Genomic DNA, 20,128 nt, shown 5'->3' on the forward strand with positions numbered 1-20,128 from the left:
AAACACATTTCTTCCAACTTCTACCATACAACAACACCTGTAGTATTCTAGAAGTCTAATGCGGTTGGACTTTCTAAGGACATTCAGTGTTGATCATTATACATCATATTCTAAGCAAAAAAATATTATTATTATTTCGATGCCTCCACCCTGGTTATGAATGTATTCAAAAGTGTGATTTAACCTCATTTTGTATAAGTTTTAAGTTGTAAAATAATTTACATATATAGTCATTGCTGACATGATTCATGTCAGCAAATAACATGTTTAATAATTCCTATTATACCCCTTACTTGGAGTACAGCGTAGCTGTTGATCTAGTTCATTATTTATGCATTCATTTCATCCTGTGATTATTAATTGAAGAATTAAGATCCAAATCCTTCAGAAAGAGTAGTCGATGTTGTTACCAAAGCTCAGAGCAGATGTATTTTTTATATCTTACATTTTGATCATTTATGCTTTACTGCGTTTGATTTTTTCTTTATTTAACACCTAGTCAAACCGAACATTCCATTTGTTGTTTGATATAATTAATAGTCTGGATAAAAGTGGATAACCTTGTCGTTAGTAAACTACGTGTTATTATGAAAAGCACGAAGCAAGCAGAAACTTGTCCAGACGCTTGATTTTGTGATCGTCGTCTTCACAAGATCACATTATTTCAGTATATCAAACTAAATTTACGCTTAAGCATCGTAGGAGTAAACGTTTAGTTCAACTCTTTTTGCAGAAAGCAAGCTACTCAACTTTTAGGTAATCTCAATAAATTACCTAAAACCGAGTGAATATAGTAGTAAAATGAGAGAGAGAGAGAGAGAGAGAGAGAGAGTTACAAGGATTAAGATGTCTCAAAGACTTATTAGTCCAACCGAGGAGACATCGTGTGCTCGCTTATCTCTTGAAGCAGGTTTTACTGTTCAGTCACAGTGTCTTAATGATTTTGTCTAGCTATCTTTTAAACTTTTCCACACTGTTGCTGTTTACAGCATGTGGTGGCAGTTTATTCCATGTGTCACATATCTTGTATGTAAAGAAGTTCCCACAATGAGAGAGAGAGAGAGAATAGATTACCCAAAATCTAGTGAATATGGTAGTACAAGCTGAAAGAGAGAGAGAGAGAGAGAGAGAGAGAGAGAGAGAGAGAGAGAGAGTTTATTTCCTGTAGAAAACCGGATGTTTGGGGCAGTGAGTGCCCAGCGTGGCTTGAAAGAAACTGCTCATTCACACTCTCCCACTGGCATCCAGAGAGATGAGGTGCAGTAGAAAAAATTTGGTTATTACAAAATCATCTTGTGTCTGTGTGAAATTTCGTGTTATTACAAAGCTTTTAATCTCCGTATGTGAGAGCTTGTGTTGTTATAGGGGCCATTTTGCTGTGTTAAATTTTTGTCAGAAAGGAATTTTGTTCCATCTGTGTGACATTTGCATTCTTAGGACATTTTATTCGGTTCGCAAGAAGCATTGTTATTAGAAGAATTTGTTTTTCTTTTTTCTGTGCGAAATTTTTAAGTTTGTAGAAAGCTATTTTATTTTGTCTTCATGAAAGGGTTTTCGTAAGGACATGTTGCGTTGATATTGCTGTATTATTGCCTGTGAGGTACATTGTGTGAGTAGTGTTTGTTCTGCAAAATAGTTGTTGATAATTTTTGATACAAACGAAGCCATTTCACCGTTATTCGTTTGCACATTCATGGGGTTTCTTGTGCTTAAGATATTGTTGTAATATCTTTGGTCCATGGTCCTAACTCGGCCGCTCGAAGCTTCAACAAAATTTAATTGTAAGCCTAAAGTCTCTGCTATGCTATTTTCAGTTAGACTACCTATTAAAACAAAATAGTGATGTTCGGCAGTTATAAGTGTGAATGTGACAGTGACTGTATTGTCCCCCTCTATTCAGTGAAATGTTAAAAGTATTTTTTTTATCATTTCAATAACTGTAAGTTTAATGTAAATGTCAAGAGTCTAAAACGTTTCTCAGAGCTTCTGTTAGATTCAACTTGAACTTGACTTGGACCCACTCGAAAACTCTTGGCAACATTTTGATACTCAGAGGACGCCCACACTACAGCAAATCATATCAGAATTACACGACACATCTCAAACAGGTTGAATACAAATCAACGACTTATTGGTAACTAACCAGTGCTTCATACGGTCCTGCAGCATTTGCCAAAGTTTCGTTCTCCACTTAGGGTCACTGACTTTCTTTCATCCTGTTTGCGGTATGAATGGGTTAAGTTTCCAACGTGTGGTTATTCCACGTTTTATTGTAGTGTGAACGCACCCTTGTACCACGTTACAAGAAAGCTGACGTTTTCTGTTTCTTCACCACTTTCATGTTGAGGAAGTGTTTCCCTAAAGATGCTGGTGACATGTTTCACTTGAGGTGTTGGTGACATGTTTCCCAAAAGCTGCTCCCATATTTATTTCCCATTTATGTTAAATGTCCCAGGCTTATTTACAAAACCTGTTTTCCTTATGGTGTTGGTGATATGTTTCCATGAAGATGTCCCTATATTTTTTTTTTTTTCACATTTATTTTAAATGTCCCAGTCGTATTTCATATCACGAAATCGATAGCCATCGTCGTTCATATGAATTTGTAATCATTCCAAATCCCTACACTGCCATTCCCTTAGAACTTTCATTATCCAAACCGCAGGCTGGCGAGTGGAGCATTCTACCTGGCTTGTTGGCTTACCGCCAGCGCCCAGCAGAATGAGTGCCCTCCCCAAGAACATCCAGACGAGCGACCTAGGCCGTGTCTTTGGAGGACAGACTTCAGCAGGAACAATGGAGGATTTCGCTTTTTGGATTGGCTGATTGCAGGATGCAGCCTAACGGATAAGTAAGTATTTTCAGTGAATCTGTTAGGTATAGTTTACTTCGAGTTAAGAACCATAAGTGGTAGTTAAGATTTCTTTTTCCTTATGTTAAGTTTTCATGGCCTAAATTGTTGATGATTGTACGAAAGGGACATTGGATTTTATAAGAATATTTTGTTTTGTATGTCGGGATTTTTCCTAAATAGTAACCCCCAGGGTTTTCGGCATAGGCGTAACTAGGAGTCCATTAAATCATATGAAAAGTTATTAAGATTGTTTTAAAATATTTAAGCCTATCAGCTTGGGAATCACGTTTTTATATAAAAGAAAGAAAATTTATATATTTCTTACAGTTAATATAGTAAAACTCAACTTATCTTCGTATGAAAAAAAAACAGCCATACTACTTGATGTATAAAACTTTAATAATAATAATAATAATAATAATAATAATAATAATAATAATAATAATAATAATAATAATAATAATAATATGAAAGTTAAGCTTAGGCTTTTACCACAAGCTTCATGAACTCAAAATGGAGGGGGGGCACGAGCCCGCCGCAGTTACGCCTATGGTTTTCGAGGGTCGTTATCTAGGACTAATGTTTCTTCGGGGTCATTATATTTATGATATTGACAGTCTTTTGTTTAGGTTTTTACGGTCATTCCCAACGGCCTTGTACTAAACACGTCCCAAAGTTGGATACATGCTGGGTTAAAACCCTCGAGGGTCACTGTCTAGGAAAGATCCGTATGTTGCTATACTACCTATCAGGATCTCATAGTGAAAGACTTGCGTTTTGTCGATTAAGAAGACTTCCAAAGACTTACATTTTTATTCCTCGGTTAATCCTTATGTGAATTGATGTAGCGTCTTGTTTGTTTGAATGTTGGGAAATGAAGATTTAATTTATTCTAAAATGATTAATCTTGATCACAAATGGAACTCAAGAATGTTGGAATATAGATAAGCAAAATGTTGAGAGTACTTGTCTTAGTGGCGGAAGTTATTAATTTTCTTAGTGGCGGAAGTTATTACTGTTATATGCTATAAAACGACTGCGTAGTCCTCATGGACGTACAGGTTATGTATGGTCTTCACATTAAAATGGTTCTCTGTAAAATATAAAGTTATGACTGTGCAAATGGGATAACGTAACAAAATTCATATACAGCGGAAATGCATGTTCTTTTAATTATCTCCTTTGTGTAACTTTGATATATGTTGTTCTTCATGATATTGACAGTCTTTTGTTTAGGTTTTAACGGTCATCCCCCAACGGGTATGTACTAAACACGCCGAAAAGGTGGATACATGCCGTGTTATAAAAAAAATGGACCCTTGGCGGTCACTATCTAGAAAAGAACCGTTATTTGATATTTTTCGTTCGGTTTTATCAGTAATGTTTACGCGGTTGTAATTCAAGTGCAATGATCGTCAGCTGTAATGACCACAGATATAAAAGCCTAGATGCCGCATCGGCCGCTAGCTGAATAGGTTGGCGCACGTCATCAGACTCGCCATCTTGGCGCGGTAATTCAAACAATGCAGCAGGCTGCAGTATATGACGTTTTTTCGCCACTATTCGCTTAATATTGGACGGATTTTCTTGTCTGATGGCTCGTTACAAAGCTTACATAATTCCCTACAAGGATCTAATAAAATAAAGCTGTTCCTTATTGTTTGAAAGTTAACTTACAATGACTTTGTTTTAGCAGGTAGGGGGAAGGGGGCTAGTTGTACACAAATGTTAATATTTACCCATAACTATTGCTGTAAACAATAATTTGAAATGCTGTGATAAGACAGCCTACGAAAAAAATGGTTAAAACAATATTGTTTAAGGGCCATTAGGTCAATAGGGTAAATCGTGTATGTTGGACACTAATTTGATGTTTCTAGATTTCTTTCACTGCATTATAGCTATGTAATATTAAAGTGTTAATCTGGTCCTTGTAATAAGAACTAAATGGCCAAGCAAGGCACATAATGAGTTTTTGTTGATGTTTTGATATAGCCTGCTAATTTCATATCAATGCATATAGATTATCATTACAATGTAGTATCATTAAACTGTTGGAAACAGCAATGAAAAAAAACTTGTTTAAACTGCTGGGAATATTTATAAATAAATGCACAGATGTACAATAAATGTTATATATACATTCAATGTAAGAACAAATATCATGAAAATAAATCATTGTGCAATACATTTTGAGAGTTGTTACTTCAAAGTATAGGCTTAATGACCCATAAGGCCACCCACAGCTTTAAATTTACATGTGTGACCAAACCAATGAACAGTTAGCTGAAAAAAAATTAGGCTGGCCTTATGATTGTGGCTTAGGCTGAAAGGCTCGGTGGGGGTTGGGGGGGGGGGGGGGGGGGGGTTACTATGACCGGGTATACAGGGTTGCTCGTCAGGATTGGCTCATTTTGGCAATTTTGGTCTATAGATGGGTCCCCTTCTGGAAGGGTAGAAGTATAGATGGCCCAGGCCCTTATCCCAAATAATGGCCCAGGTAATAATAATTTGGGTCCTTGACAACACAGGTCTAGAGATGAGATATATTGAACTGTTTAATGCTGTTGCCATAATGATATATCCTAGTCTGAGCAAATTAAAGGTAGTTTTGTGAAAAATTTAAGTTATATATAATTATTTCACCATATAAAAATAGGTCTAGAGATAGGTCACTTTTGCCACTAGAAGAGGTCTCTTGATACCCGCTAAATTTTCCAAAGCCAGGTCTAGAGGTCAGAATTCACTGAGGAGCATCCCGTTCCAAAATATTGGAAGAGCCCCCCGCCACCCCCGCCCCCCCCCCCGGCTCAAAGGAGCAGGCAGAGATGCAAAGGCTAGATAACACAGAAATCCTAGTTATGCTAGGGCCTACTGTAGTTTATTTTAGGCTCAACCCTACAGTTATATGACTTAAACTTGTAGGCCTGTGCCAAAAATTATATTGGGGGAATTTTTAACAGAGCACTTCGAGAGACAAAGATTTTACTTAAGTTGCACAGATCCATAGCTGTAGGCCTACTTTAGTAATCTGTCTTATCACAGCATTTCAAATTATTGTTTACAGCAATAGTTATGGGTAAATATTAACATTTGTGTACAAGTTAACTTTCAAACAATAAGGAACAACTTTATTTTATTAGATCCTTGTAGGGAATTATGTAAGCTTTGTAACGAGCCATCAGACAAGAAAATCCGTGCAATATTAAGCGAATAGTGGCGGAAAAACGTCATATACTGCAGCCTGCTGCATTGTTTGAATTACCGCGCCAAGATGGCGGACTTGTTGACGTATGTCCGGCCGGCCGATGCGGCATCTAGGCTTTTATATCTATGGTAATGACTGTAGTTTAAAAAAAAAAATGGTGTCTAAAGTTCTTGAAATCTGCTTCTTCGGGTCATGGTAGCCATTAATTCGTTATTGATTCATATTGTGTAATACTAAAACTTCTGAATTAGTCACTTTGTTTCAGAATCCGTACACAACACTTGCAATATTTGTTAAAAGTAATTATTCATTCCTCTACACAAGAAAGTAAAGACTCTCTCTCTCTCTCTCTCTCTCTCTTTCTCTCTTATCAGTGACGTAGTGAGCTACCACTGAAACCAGATGGTCAGCGCATGACTATGTTACACGATAGATAATCTTCAGTTTCCCGGGCCGGATACAGACAGTTTCCCGGGCCGGATACAGACATTGTGTTATGTAAAGATGCTGGAATTTAACTGTAAAAGAATTAAATTAGTACTAAAGTGTTTTAATAATTCAGCAAAGTCACCTAGCGGCTTTACGTACACGCGTTTGTTTACTATTTTGTGCTTCAGTAACCACCTGAAACACGAGATACAGGTGAACATTTTAATTGCAGTTTCACGTACAGCTGTCATGTCGTCTAGATTTTTTTAATACGCGTGTTTAGGTAAATACATTCCCACTTAAGTAGAGAGACGGGAAAAGGTAAGTTATAACAACTGACCAGAAAAACAAAGCATAAAATTTGTGGCGGATACCCGGCTGAGATCTACCAACCACACACACACACACACACACACACCACACACACGCACACACACACACACACACACACATATATATATATATATATATATATATATATATATATATATATATATATATATATATATATATATATATTGTTACGAAGTGCCAAGTATCTGGTTACCATTATTACTTGGGGGGGAAAGTGGCCAAAGATCTGGTTACTACACTTACCATTCATTAACTGATACCTCACAAAAGCCAGACACCTGAACCCTCATCACAGGTATTAAACGACTGAATACTCGAAAGGCAACAGTGATCCCTTAACAACTTACTTACCAGTATTGCAGAAAATCAGACTAAGTTCATCAAAACAGGTGTGAGGTAATCTTGTAAGTAATTAAATTAATCAAAGGGCATCACTCCATCAACAACTTTGAAAGTCTTAGTATTTCCCTGATTTCAGAAGTTTAAGTACTTCCCTGGTTCTAAGTTACTTCAAGTAAATTGAAGGAAAACAGATTAATCACCACTCTATGTTTCTACCTAACATAATCATAATTATATACTGGTATAAAATAAAGAAAACACTTATAAAACTTTCAAATACAAAAATCTATTATTAAACTCAAAATTTATAAGTGAAATTCACAATATCAGGGAAAATTACTGTTACTTGAAAACAAAGTAAAGTTTAATTAATTCTTGAATCAAATTAAGTAAAATTAAATCAAAATTAATTTATCACAAAATTCAAGAAAATTAATTCAATTAAAATTCAAAAGTGTTAGGCAATAATTGAAAATTTGACATTAATTCACAAGTGCTAAACAATAATAAAACTTGAAAAGAATTCTAAGTAAATGCAAATCAATTCACAAGTGTTAAATTTAATTAAATGTGCAACGACAAATTAATGAAGATAACTAAGTCAATTGAATTGTGAATGCAAATGAAAATACAGAAAAATGTGGACAACATCAAAATAAAAAGGCACACTTCAACAAGAAAATGAACAAATGCACAAAATCGAAACAAACACAAAACACAAAAATTTGCATTAACCACTGTTTCTATCCGTTATTAGTTATTACCTAACCACTGTTCCTATCAGTTATTAGTTGCAACTAATAAAAATATAACACACTTTACCTCTTTGGTATACCAACTTCTTTCTTTGCTGCAGTCTTGTTTTACACTTTCACAAAAACCAGGCGCCGTTACAACAACAATGTTTGTTCAGATTCCACAAAAAACAATATTTAACACTAAATAAACTCTAAGAAATATCAAATATGAAATTCTCAAGTTACGGGTGACCAATTTACGTTACGTTAACCCTCTTACGCCGGAGCGGTAAATAAAAATTTGTCTCCCGTGTGCCGGAGGGGTTTCGGAGTGAGCGCGGAAGCGGAAAAAATATTTTTTTCAAAAAATCACAGCGCGCTTAGTTTTCAAGATTAAGAGTTCATTTTTGGCTCCTTTTTTTGTCATTGCCTGAAGTTTAGTATGCAACCATCAGAAATGAAAAAAAATTATCATTATCATATATAAATAATGCGATATATGATAGCGCAAAAACGAAATTTCATATATAATTGTATTCAAATCGCGCTGTGCGCAAAACGGTTAAAGGTAACAAGTTACTTTTTTTGTAATGTACACTAAATTGCAATCATTTTGGTATATAACACATTGTAAAACGATAAAAGCAACACAGAGAAAATATTATCACAAAATAATGCATGAATTCGTAATGCGCGGACGTAAACAAATATTTTTTTCAAAAATTCACCATAAATCTAAATATTGTCCTAGAGACTTCCAATTTCTTTCAAAATGAAGACAAATGATTGAATATTACTATACTGTAAGAGTATTAGCTTACAATTGCAGTTTTCGACCATATCTGACGAGTTAAAGTTGACCGATTGTCGAATTTTTTTATATATATATTTTTTATATGCAATTATTTCGGAAATAAGAAAAGCTACAACCTTCAAATATTTTTCGTTTTATTTTACATGAAATTGCGCACATTTTCATATATAAAACTCTATGAAATGCCTAATATGAAACGGAGCAAATATTCCGAGAATGGGACGTACGTATTTCGGAGATTTGTGGCGGAGAATCCGCGCGCGGAGGGAAGGAAAGTTTTTTTTTAAATTCACCATAAATCCAAATATTTTGCTAGAGACTTAGAATTTGTTTCAAGATGAAGATAAATGACTGAATATTACTAGACTGTAAGAGTTTTAGCTTACAATTGCGTTTTTCGACCATTTCGGTAGAGTTAAAGTTGACCGAACGTGGTTTTTTTTTTATTTATCGTGATTTATATGCAAATATTTCAAAAATGAGAAAAGCTACAACCTTCAATTATTTTTTGTTGTATTCTAAATGAAATTGCGCACATTTTCATATATAAAAATTTATGTAACGGGTAATTTTAAATGGTGCAAACATTACCACAATCGCACGTATGATTTTTTCGGAAGAGTTACCGCGCGGACGTAAAGAAAATGTTATTTTTTTCATAAATTCACCATAAATCGAAATATTGTGCTAGAGACTTCCAATTTGTTGCAAAATGAAGTTAAATGCTTGAATATTACTAGTATATAAGCGTTTTAGCTTACAATTGCGTTTTTCGACCATTTCGGTAGAGTCAAAGTTGACCGAAGGTTGAAATTTTGGCAATTATCGTTATTTATATGAAAATATCTCAAAACTGATAAAAGCTACAACCATGGGTTGTTTTTAGTTGTATTGTACATGAAATTGCGCACATTTCCATATATAAAACTTTATATAACGGCTAATTTTAAAATGAAGCAAACATTACCACAATCGCATGTATGATTTTTTTTCGGAAGAGTTACCGCGCGGACGTAAGGAAAATTTTTTTCATAAATTCACCATAAATCGAAATATTGTGCTAGACTTCCAATTAGTTGCAAAATTAAGGTAAATGATTGAATATTACTAGAATATAAGCGTTTTAGCTTACAATTGCGTTTTTCGACCATTTCGGTAGAGTCAAAGTTGACCAAAGGTTGAAATTTTGGCAATTATCGTTATTTATATGAAAATATCTCAAAACTGATAAAAGCTACAATCATGAGTATTTTATTGTTGAATTCTACATAAAAATGCGCACATTTTCATATATAATACTTCATGTAACGGCTAATTTACAATGGTACAAAAATTATGTCAAAGTGACGAAATAATTTCCGAGATGTGTCACAGATACTTTTTAGTGCGGCAAGAAAGAAATTCGCGCTTGCGCGCCTGCGTAACGATTGTAAACAAAACAACACCTTGATCCGTGAACTCCCAGCATCCCCCAAGGCGCGTGATTCAAAAGTTTTAGGCTGGTAGGCCTATAACTATTTTTCCGCGAATTTTAAAAAAAACTTTTGTAAGTCGACGTAAAATACATCCAGTCGGCAAACGGGAGACAAAAAATTTCGACGTAAAATACGTCCAGTCGGCGTAAGAGGGTTAATATAATCTCAAGGATGTCGAGAGAGAGAGAGAGAGAGAGAGAGAGAGAGAGAGAGAGAGAGAGAGAGAGAGAGAGATCTGAACGCCTCGAGTATCGAAGATGTAATGAAATTCTCTTCCTTACGGAAGCTGGACAGGGGAGACGACACAAAACGTTTTTGGCACAATTCTTTCTAGAAGCTTTGAAATCTTACGCAATTTTACATACAAAATGTGCAATCTGCACGTGGCTTTGACAAAGACATACACGTATGAGACCAGTCTGTTAAAAAAAAGACATGTACTCGCCTCGATCGACCGAAGCAGAAGCCCCTTATCTTACTTGATGACAGATTCTCAAAACACAAATGAAGTTGCGAGCTCACTTATCAAACTTAACAGATTAGGAAAGCAAACTGAAATCTCGGAGTTCCTGTAATCTCACAGTGCTGACATAATAGGGTAACAATCGTAGTTTCGAATGGACAAAGATATTCTCTCTCTTTCTACATTCTACATTATATATATATTCTTTTACATTATGTTATGCGAAATCTGAACACACATTTAAAACATCCTATCTCTAAGCTATCGAGGAATCTGAAAAAATGTTGCACAATTCTTCATAACATTTTATACATTCTCAGAGGGGATATATGCATTTTGAAAGTAGCAATATATAATAATATATATATATATACATACATATATACACACACATATATATATATATATATATATAATATATATATATATATATATATATATATATATACACCCTTAGACTTGGGGCCCCAATGAGTCTTAATCCGGCACTGATTGAAATACACTATCCCACAACTCACTTGTTTGGGATTTCAAGAAATAGAACGAATCATTATGAGGAAATTTTAAAATCCGACTTGTTAACCTGACAGGAGCACTTACAGCAAGCCATGCACATCTTTGTAATGTAACATCGAGGGTAAAATGGGCAACCCATCATTATTTATGTTTTAATGTTATTTAGTCGCGTAATCATGGGATGTAAAGGTTGCAAATATTGGCATAGCGTTTTAAATTACAGTCTTTAATTGCACAATTTTCGGAATCGGTTGATTGTCAAAATAAGTGATGCAAAACTGATTCTGTAATGTAAAATCAATGTTAATTGTGGTTATTCCACTCTACACTATTTTCATTTCGACATTTTGTGTATTTACAGTCTAAGACTAGGATGGCTAGCCAAGAAATAGCATTTACCATATATAGTTTAAAACATTTTTTTCTTATGGTTTTCTGTCACCACCCATAGGGAATTAGTTACTGCCATAACACCGAGTACTCAACATATTAGTTAAGCCTCTAGAAATGTGACAGTTTTTTTATTGAATTATGTAATAGTAGTAATGACGATTATAATGATTTATCTTCAGCATATAATAGCAGTTCATAAACTCGCCAGCACACCTGGACCCGTATAACGTATTTAACCTGTTCCTTCTTGGTGATTTCATTGCAATTGTCCCTATCTTCCATAGCCTGGTATTGTTTGAGTGTATGCTTAGGTCATCTTAACAGTTTTGTGGAACGTTTGAGAAGGAAGGGAAAAAGGTAATTGTGACATAAATGAACCTAACAAATCCTATGTTAGAATTGTTTGAGATGCGCTGTCTTCTCTAAAGGGTCGTTTATTTTGTGCAGTTACTTCACTGGTGTGAATGCACATCTAAGAGAAGGATGTGTCATACCTCTGTGACTTTCAATTGTAAATACAAATTTGTGGTATAAGTAAAAGGGATGTTAGCAAAGCGTTGAATGATTGAGGTGTAGAAAATGCATTGCTAGTTGATAATAGGAGGCAAGTGAAAGTTTGAATGCATTTTTATTAGGCGACGGTTGATAAGCGATTGTAAAGTTATAAAGGTAAAAAGAAAGCCAGAAATGTAGCAGTGAATATTAACCTTTTAAATATAAGGGGGTTCCCAAAATTCATAAGTTGTACATCACACTGTGGTCAGTTGTGGCATGGCGCTTTTTCTGTTATTGATTCCTGCGAATATGTTCTTTATAATATTACGCTAATTCCTTGTGTTATTTTAAATCTCGATACTTGTAATTTATTCTAGTATGTTCAATAGTGAAAAAAGATATAAGGAAAAACTCAAACTGACTGTAATTTGGATTAAACTTTCAGCCACTTATGCCATGTGATAACGGGACTGAAATTTCAAAGAGTTAATGTGGATGCTAGAGAAGTCATGAAGAATGTTGGTAGGATGAGAAAATGGGCGAGGCAAGGATTATAGCATGATCCCTGCAAAAGTTCTAGATAAGTGCGTACGAAAGTAGAAGTTGGTATGTTGAAGGGATTGTTTAGTCAGCTCTCCTTTATGGAAGTGAAGTTTTGCCGTTGAATGCAAATAAGAGTTAAAGGTTAGAAGCTGTTTAGATAAATATGAATGGAGTAAGAATGTTTCAAGAGGCTAGGAAGTAAAATACAACTACGAAAATTTGATATCAGAATGGTTTGAGGTAGTTTGTGCAGACCAGATGGTGTGAAATAAGTATTTGAGCAGATAATCCTTCAGCCATAAATCGTAGTAGGTGAATGCCAGATTACAGTTGAATATCACAGTGGTGCTTCAAATATAACAGTTAAAATACCAGCGTGGCAGTGACTTGTGTATTAATGGTGTGTCTCTTTTGTATCAATCACTTGGTTTATGTTATCAAAATAAGTTCATATACTTATTTCGATAGATACAAAAATACTTTTTAAACAACATTATGCATAGAATAAAAAGTTTCGGACCAAGATGTACCTGAATTATCCCCGAAATTCTTTCAAGAAAGAATAAGGCCATAGGGTATTTTGGAAAAAGAATACCAAAAGAAACATCACAAATAAAATCTCGATCTCAAGGAAAAACAGGAGAAGTAAACAATGGAAAATGTACAAATGAATAATGGATAAGCCTAAATGCCAGGATGTTAGACTAAGCAATGAAACGTTTCTCGACAGAACACTGATGTGAGAAGAAGAATCTGTATTCCTTGGCTTTGAAGTTATTCTAATATTGTTCATGTAAACTAACACTCCATGATTGAGGACGCGTCCACACTGCAATTGAACATGTCATAAAAACGCTTTGGTATCTTGTCACGTACATATCACAAACAAGTCAGCAGCAACTGTAAGTGGAGAATGAACCTTTGGCAAACTGAATAATCACGTGAAGCACTTTATTAGGGCGACGAAAAAGTGTTGACTTGTATGAAACCTGTTTGTGATGTCTGTACATTAAGTTGCCAACGGGTGTTTGTTACGTGTGTTAATGCTGTGTGGACATAACCTTACGTAGAACTATTCAGGTTCGCATTTAAATAAACTATTGTAATGATTTTTCTTTTCTTTCTTTCTTGTGGTATATTAGTGGCTGTAACAAACTCCCATCTGATCGCCATGTTGAATATGAAGGATTTGATGGCTGGTATAACAACATGGCAATCCCAAACCTAGGTGCTGTAGGTGAGTTATTATTATTATTTGTTGCGTTTACTGAGACAAGCTTCAAACTTTTTCTTTTACATATACATACATATATACATGTATTGTATTCATGTGTATAGAATATTTTGAGAAGTCAAGCAAATGAAGTTTTCCCGTTATCTTGACTTACACGCCGGATGCAAGTGGTTAAGTAATGGATATAAGTTACCGACACGAAGCTTGATAACTTAGATATCCTAGAGTTATTATTTCTCGTGGAGTTTTTATTTCTCTTACGATCCCGGGCCCGGTTTCCGTTTTCTGAAATGCATACAGTGAGGCCAGATATATATATATATATATATATATATATATATATATATATATATATATATATATATATGTGTGTGTGTGTGTGTGTGTGTCAAATAGTTGTGTAATGTGTAATGTAAGTTAAAAGCTTGAAATCCGTTACTTACTCCATCCAAAATGAGATTAGAAATGGAACATCGACAAAAAAAGTTTCATTTCAAGTTATCAGTCATTTTTCAAAATAATTGTTACAGTAAGTGACGTCAAAGCAGGGCCAATATTTGAATTAAATATAATAATCTAACATAAAACAGCTTTGTCATTTTTCAAAATAACTGAAATTCCAGAACGATTACTGTACGTATGAGGACGCTGACATTTTAGAGTCCTAATCCATTTAATCTAATGCAAAGTGGACTTGATTGTCAAAAAGTGGAAACATACTCGGGACACTAATAGTACATTATTCTAGTTGTATTGCGGCATACTACAAGGGTTGTGTCTACCAGATCCTCAATTACTCTCCAACTGTAAAGTATTTGCTAACTTTGGCCCTTCAAGAAACCTAGGGCTCCCGTAGGCGGTTAGTGCGGTCAATGCACCTTATGTGGTGCAATGTAGGCATTACTGAGGTTCTTTGCAGCGTCCCTTCGGCCCCCAGCTGCAACTACTTTCATTCCTTTTTACTGTACCTCCTTTCATATTCTCTTTCTTCCATCTTGATTTTCCACCCTCGCCCATCAGTTGTTTCATGGTGCAACTGCGAGGTTGTCCTCCTGTTAGACCTTTAAAACCTTCTCTATCTCAAATGCCTTTTCAACACTGATTGATCTCATAGGTCTCAGCGGTTGACCTTTGGCCTAAATTCTAGATTCCAATTCAGATTTATGATGTTGGGAGACAAGAAACAAACAATGAATGGAAACTGTAGCAAACATACAATGGTTGTCAATAACCCCCAAATTAGTAAAAGGATTTGGACGTCAGCAATCAAACAATTAAAACATATTATATTAGATTTGAGTCTGACAGCACTACCATCAACTTTGAAAGAGTTCATGGAACTGCTCAGTAGCAGATTAAAATTGGTTGTTACATCAGACATAGATCAGCCATTGTTTAGCTGAGGTTCACAGGCTTTGTGAAAGTCTGTCAGATTTCGAAGTGAAATGGTAAGATCTACAAAGATCTGAGGGGGCAATCCAATGTAATAACAACTTTTTGTCCAAGTATCGATTAGATTTTGTTGCTGTAAGTTGTGTGGACCTACACATCTGTTGAAGAAATTAAAATCTTGGTTAAAGTTTGGACAGTTAACAGTTTTGTGGAACATTACTGATTTGAATAAGTGTAGACAACTTTTACAGCTTACTGACAAGAAGAATTAATAATTGTATTCTGTGTATTAACTAATTTAATTATTTTACTTTCACTGAATTGAAAATATAACTTTTAACAGGAAGGACTTTCTATCAATATTGACGAAAATTTGAATATTTTTGCTCAAGACATTTCCACAGTAATTGATACTCGGGCAAAGAGAGGCATAGAATGTTAAAGTTATCAATTTTTATTTTAACAGATACGCCTCTGCAACGGCTCCTTCCTACTGCTTATAGCGATGGTGTTTATCAGCCCGTGAAGAGGAAAGTGAATCCATTGCAGGCCAGCCAACAGCTTATGAGTGGTACCAATGGCCTTTACTCCAAAGCTGCGAGAACAGCATTTTCCGTTTACTTTGGTAAGTTATATTTCTCACCAGAGAAAGGACATTTATCCTAGTATATAGTGAAAAGATTTACCACGACCCCAAAAGGGCATTACGCTGAGAAGTATAATGTTATGAGTTAATTATTCTTATGAGCGTTCTAAATAAATCTTCATGGTATACCCTCATGATATGTTTGTAATAAGTTTTTAACTTTCAATGGTATACCCTCATGATATGTTTGTAACAAAGTTTTTAACTTTCACATTTGTATTTTTACATTTTTTCTAATGCAGGCATCTGTTATTCTAAACATCTCAGGGCCAGCTCCTCTCAATGATAAATGGAATCTAATACGATTTTTATGGATCTATAGACATGCAATTTATGATTATTTCCTTTGAAACGTGCTCATGGGGAAGTGGTGTTTTAGTTTAAAGTTTAGGCCTTCCAGTACCTTAGAAGTGTACCTCCTGTGCCGATTTAGTAAACCTTTTACTGTCTTGGAAAAGCTTACATTTGGAATCGTGCTTAATGATGAATGCTGTGCCATTCCATTAATTGGGATTACTAGTAAGAGTCTCTATTTTACCTACACCAGACTGAACTCATATATTATCATCCATCTTCCTTCTTTTATCACTTAAAAAGTTTATGTATACTAGATTCTTCAATGCTTTTTATCCGATCTCTTAACACTTTGGCTTGATGCAGGACAACAAGTAGTAGAGGAGATATTGGATGCTCAAGGCAGAGAATGTCCTCCCGAGTACTTCAACATCAACATTGAACCAGGTCACAAGTATCGTAAAGATCGACCCTATCTGGAGCACCTCCCATTCCACCGTACTCGATATGATAAAACCTCGGGATTATCTCCTAACAATCCAAGGCAACAGGTACTACTAAGGGGTGCATTTTTTCCATCATATATAATTAAGTCTAATTTCCTGAATTAGATTACTTGGTTTGCAGTATAGTATAGCTCATATTACTGTGTGTTTACCAAAATTACAAATTTTGAATATTAAAAGGAGCGAGTTTACGTTTTGACATAATGGTTATTCAGAAAACTTTTTTTTCAGTTTTATCAAGTGCTGAGTAGAAATATGCATATTGTATTTACCGTATTTGAAAATAAAAGTTTAAATTTTGAAATACAGGAATCATTGTAGGGTCTGACTGATGACTCCATTAACAACTTCTAACACTTCAGTGTTGTGTGGCAGAAGTACTAGTCCACATTTTTTCAGCAGGCAATTTCTTGTTGTATAATCTTCCTGATTTCTGTATCACTCACTGAATCATTTTATGACACTTGAGTTAAAAGAGTTTTGTTATGGAAATATGGCATACTTCGTTGTTTTACCACCAGCTGTTTATAATATTAAATGAGTAAATTGTGTTCGCATTCTCTGTATACCGATGAATCCCTCTTGAGTAACTGGATTTGGCCATAAGATAGAACATAGTGTGGCGAAATCAAAGCTAACAACAAAGTGAGCAAAACTCCCCACAGTTACGTTAATCTTACCAACTCTCAAAAAGACCCTCAGTCACACTTTCCCCTCTACGTTACTTTATGCAACAGGACAATTGGTTCACCAATAGATACATACAGAAATTTCACACTCTCGTATTCACCATTAATGACTGACTTCAGGGCAGGAAGCTGTGCCGCCTGTTGGACAAGGTCGTCAAGACACAACAACTGCCGTATATCACAACACAAAACAAACAACGAGTACCCAACCATACAACAACTCAAAACTACAACACAAATCACAGCACAAACAAAAACAAAAACAGTAACACAACAAGTCAATACACAACCATCCCACAAAAACAAGAAATAACAACAACTCACACCTACAACGATTCACAGACAACACAACTACAACAACCTTCACGCAACACAACAGAAACTCACAAGCGCAACAACCTTCTACACAAGCACAACAACCTTCAAGCACCAGCACAACAACTTTCAAACATACAACACCCTTAACAACTCAAATAACAACTCCAGAAAAACAATACAACTGACTATCAATACTATCTTCCAAAGACCACTGCCGACTATTACTGACCATCACATACTCTCATCATAGACTACCTACTACCTGCCCCGGCGACCAAAATCCCCGCACGAACCCAACCACCACTAACAAACAATCCATACACTAACTATCCACCCACCAATTACGCACTCTCTCTCTCTCTCTCTCTCTCTCTCTCTCTCTCTCTCTGCGCGCGCGCGCAACCCCCGAAGACGTTGTAAAATGTAACTACCATTATCACTGCTCCATAATAGAAAAGTTTTAGATAAAGGAAGGATGAATGTTCAGAGGTGTTGAAAGAATTCATAATTGGAGGGTTCAGTATTGGCTTATTTTGACCTGCAGCAATTGAAAAGCAATGAGAAGCAAGATATTGTCAGGAAAGAATGTCACTATTTTGGCTTGGAAAAAAAGTCACGTTAATTTACAGTTTTGTTTGTTTTTACAGTAATCCTCATTGAGCTTGTACTAAACAGGCCGCAAAGGTGGATACATATCGGGTTAAAACCCTTGGGGTCACTCTCTAGGAAATAGTATTAGTGTAACTTTTCTCTGTTGCTTTTTTACCTGCATTCATGTTACCTATTTTGCATGTAGATGTTAAAGTAGCTAGTAAATAATTCTTAATTGCAAACAGTTCTGATTAGTCTTATTTTTGCCGGAAACAATTGAATGAAAAGCAAGATATTGTATTTTTGGAAGCAGAAACTCGTGCATGAAGAAGCTAGTAATGTAACTTATTCGTCATATTATGTAATTATGAATATGTGTGCTTCAGATATGAATAATGTTTGGATATTTTGATGAATGTTGTAATTATACTGCTGACATATTAGTTTTAGTAGCAGTTGTAAATTAAATTCTCCAGAATGCATAGAGAATGCCTTAGTAATGATAATGTCACATACATTTATTTTCTGGAAATTTCAAAACTTGCATTAATTGATCCAGTTCTATTGAACCTAGTTTACATGTGTAAATTATAGTTATTTTTTTCTTATAAATGTATTGCAATTCCCTCTCAAAATATCCATGTGTACTGCACAGCTGTCCTCTGCAGCTAAAGAAATAGTTTCTAAGTATGTATATCCTTAATTCTTATTGTTATTATTTGAAGTGTTCTAACAATCAAATAACAGTCCTGAAAGACGATTCCCTTGCAAGACAACGGATTATCAAATGTAAGAAATGATAAATAAAATAGAAATGGATGGTACAAAATAAATCAAACATTTTACTAAACAGATGAATATGCACATACTTAAACTTTAGTACAGTACGTCAGAAAACCAGGCCAATGGTGCTAGAAACTTTGAAGTACAATAAAATGCAGAGTAATAGTAGCTACCGCTGCTTTGGACCAAGTTATCACCGGAATCAGTATTTCTGGCAGGACCCATTCCTTAGTTTATCAGAAAAGGGACTTGACAACCTCTGTGTGAGAAGGGAAAATTGTTATCATTAGGAGACAGGAAACAGCCATTTTAAGCAGTTTTGTTTAAAAATAACATCCTGTGTGACATGCAGGAAAGAGAACAACCTTTAAAGTTAAATATATATATATATATATATATATATATATATATATATATATATATATATATATGTTAACAGTAATTAGCAGATAAACACTAAGTTCTGTGCTCCACAGCTCAGGAAATTTGTAGGAAACCTTTGGGAATCTTTTGAACTCATTGTTCAAGACACATATAAAGCAAGACGTTATTCACTTCTTCAGACTTCCCATTTTCTGTTATCAGCTGTTCAACTTACCACAATACATAGTTTAACGAATATGCTTCCAAAAATCTTATTGGTATTAACTGGACATATAAATTTTTGACAACAGATTTTCTTGTCATGTGTACATTTGTCAAGGGGGAAGTTAAACTTAATGTTCAAATAAAAAATTTATCATGTATAGAATGAAAAGTTGCTAGGAGCTCGAGGAAGAATAATGCAAGAGCGTCATTCTGTAGGCTTACAGGTATCTTGTGACTATCTAGCAACTTACCCATCCGGTATCAGTTCAGTATTGATATTAAAAGCTTACTTTATAGATAAAGAATTAAGCTTACTTTATAGATAAAGAATTAAGCTTACCTTATAGATAAAGAATTAAGCTTACCTTATAGATAAAGAATTAAGATTAGGCATCCTTACACAGGATGTATTCAGTGAAAACAATTATGGTTAAGTTAACATCAGAAACACTCCAGGTCAAAGT

The 20,128-nt window shown here is 34.9% G+C and overlaps 1 protein-coding gene across 3 annotated transcripts in view; it reads left to right on the forward strand.

The window, feature by feature from the left end:
- The window catches only part of LOC135197901 (dual oxidase 2-like), a 1,007,375-nt gene that overhangs the window by 861,856 nt on the left and 125,391 nt on the right, over positions 1–20,128 (forward strand). For 2 of the 3 annotated variants that reach the window (XM_064225123.1, XM_064225124.1), the window contains 4 exons: positions 2,666–2,851; positions 13,766–13,860; positions 15,716–15,874; positions 16,556–16,740. In XM_064225123.1, the coding sequence (XP_064081193.1) occupies positions 2,666–2,851; positions 13,766–13,860; positions 15,716–15,874; positions 16,556–16,740 (625 nt within the window). Of the gene's footprint in view, positions 1–1,195; positions 1,258–2,665; positions 2,852–13,765; positions 13,861–15,715; positions 15,875–16,555; positions 16,741–20,128 lie in introns of those variants that run through there. The other variant, XM_064225125.1, reaches the window with a different exon arrangement.

This window comes from Macrobrachium nipponense, chromosome 21 (genome assembly GCF_015104395.2).
Source record: "Macrobrachium nipponense isolate FS-2020 chromosome 21, ASM1510439v2, whole genome shotgun sequence".
NCBI lineage: Eukaryota > Metazoa > Arthropoda > Malacostraca > Decapoda > Palaemonidae > Macrobrachium > Macrobrachium nipponense.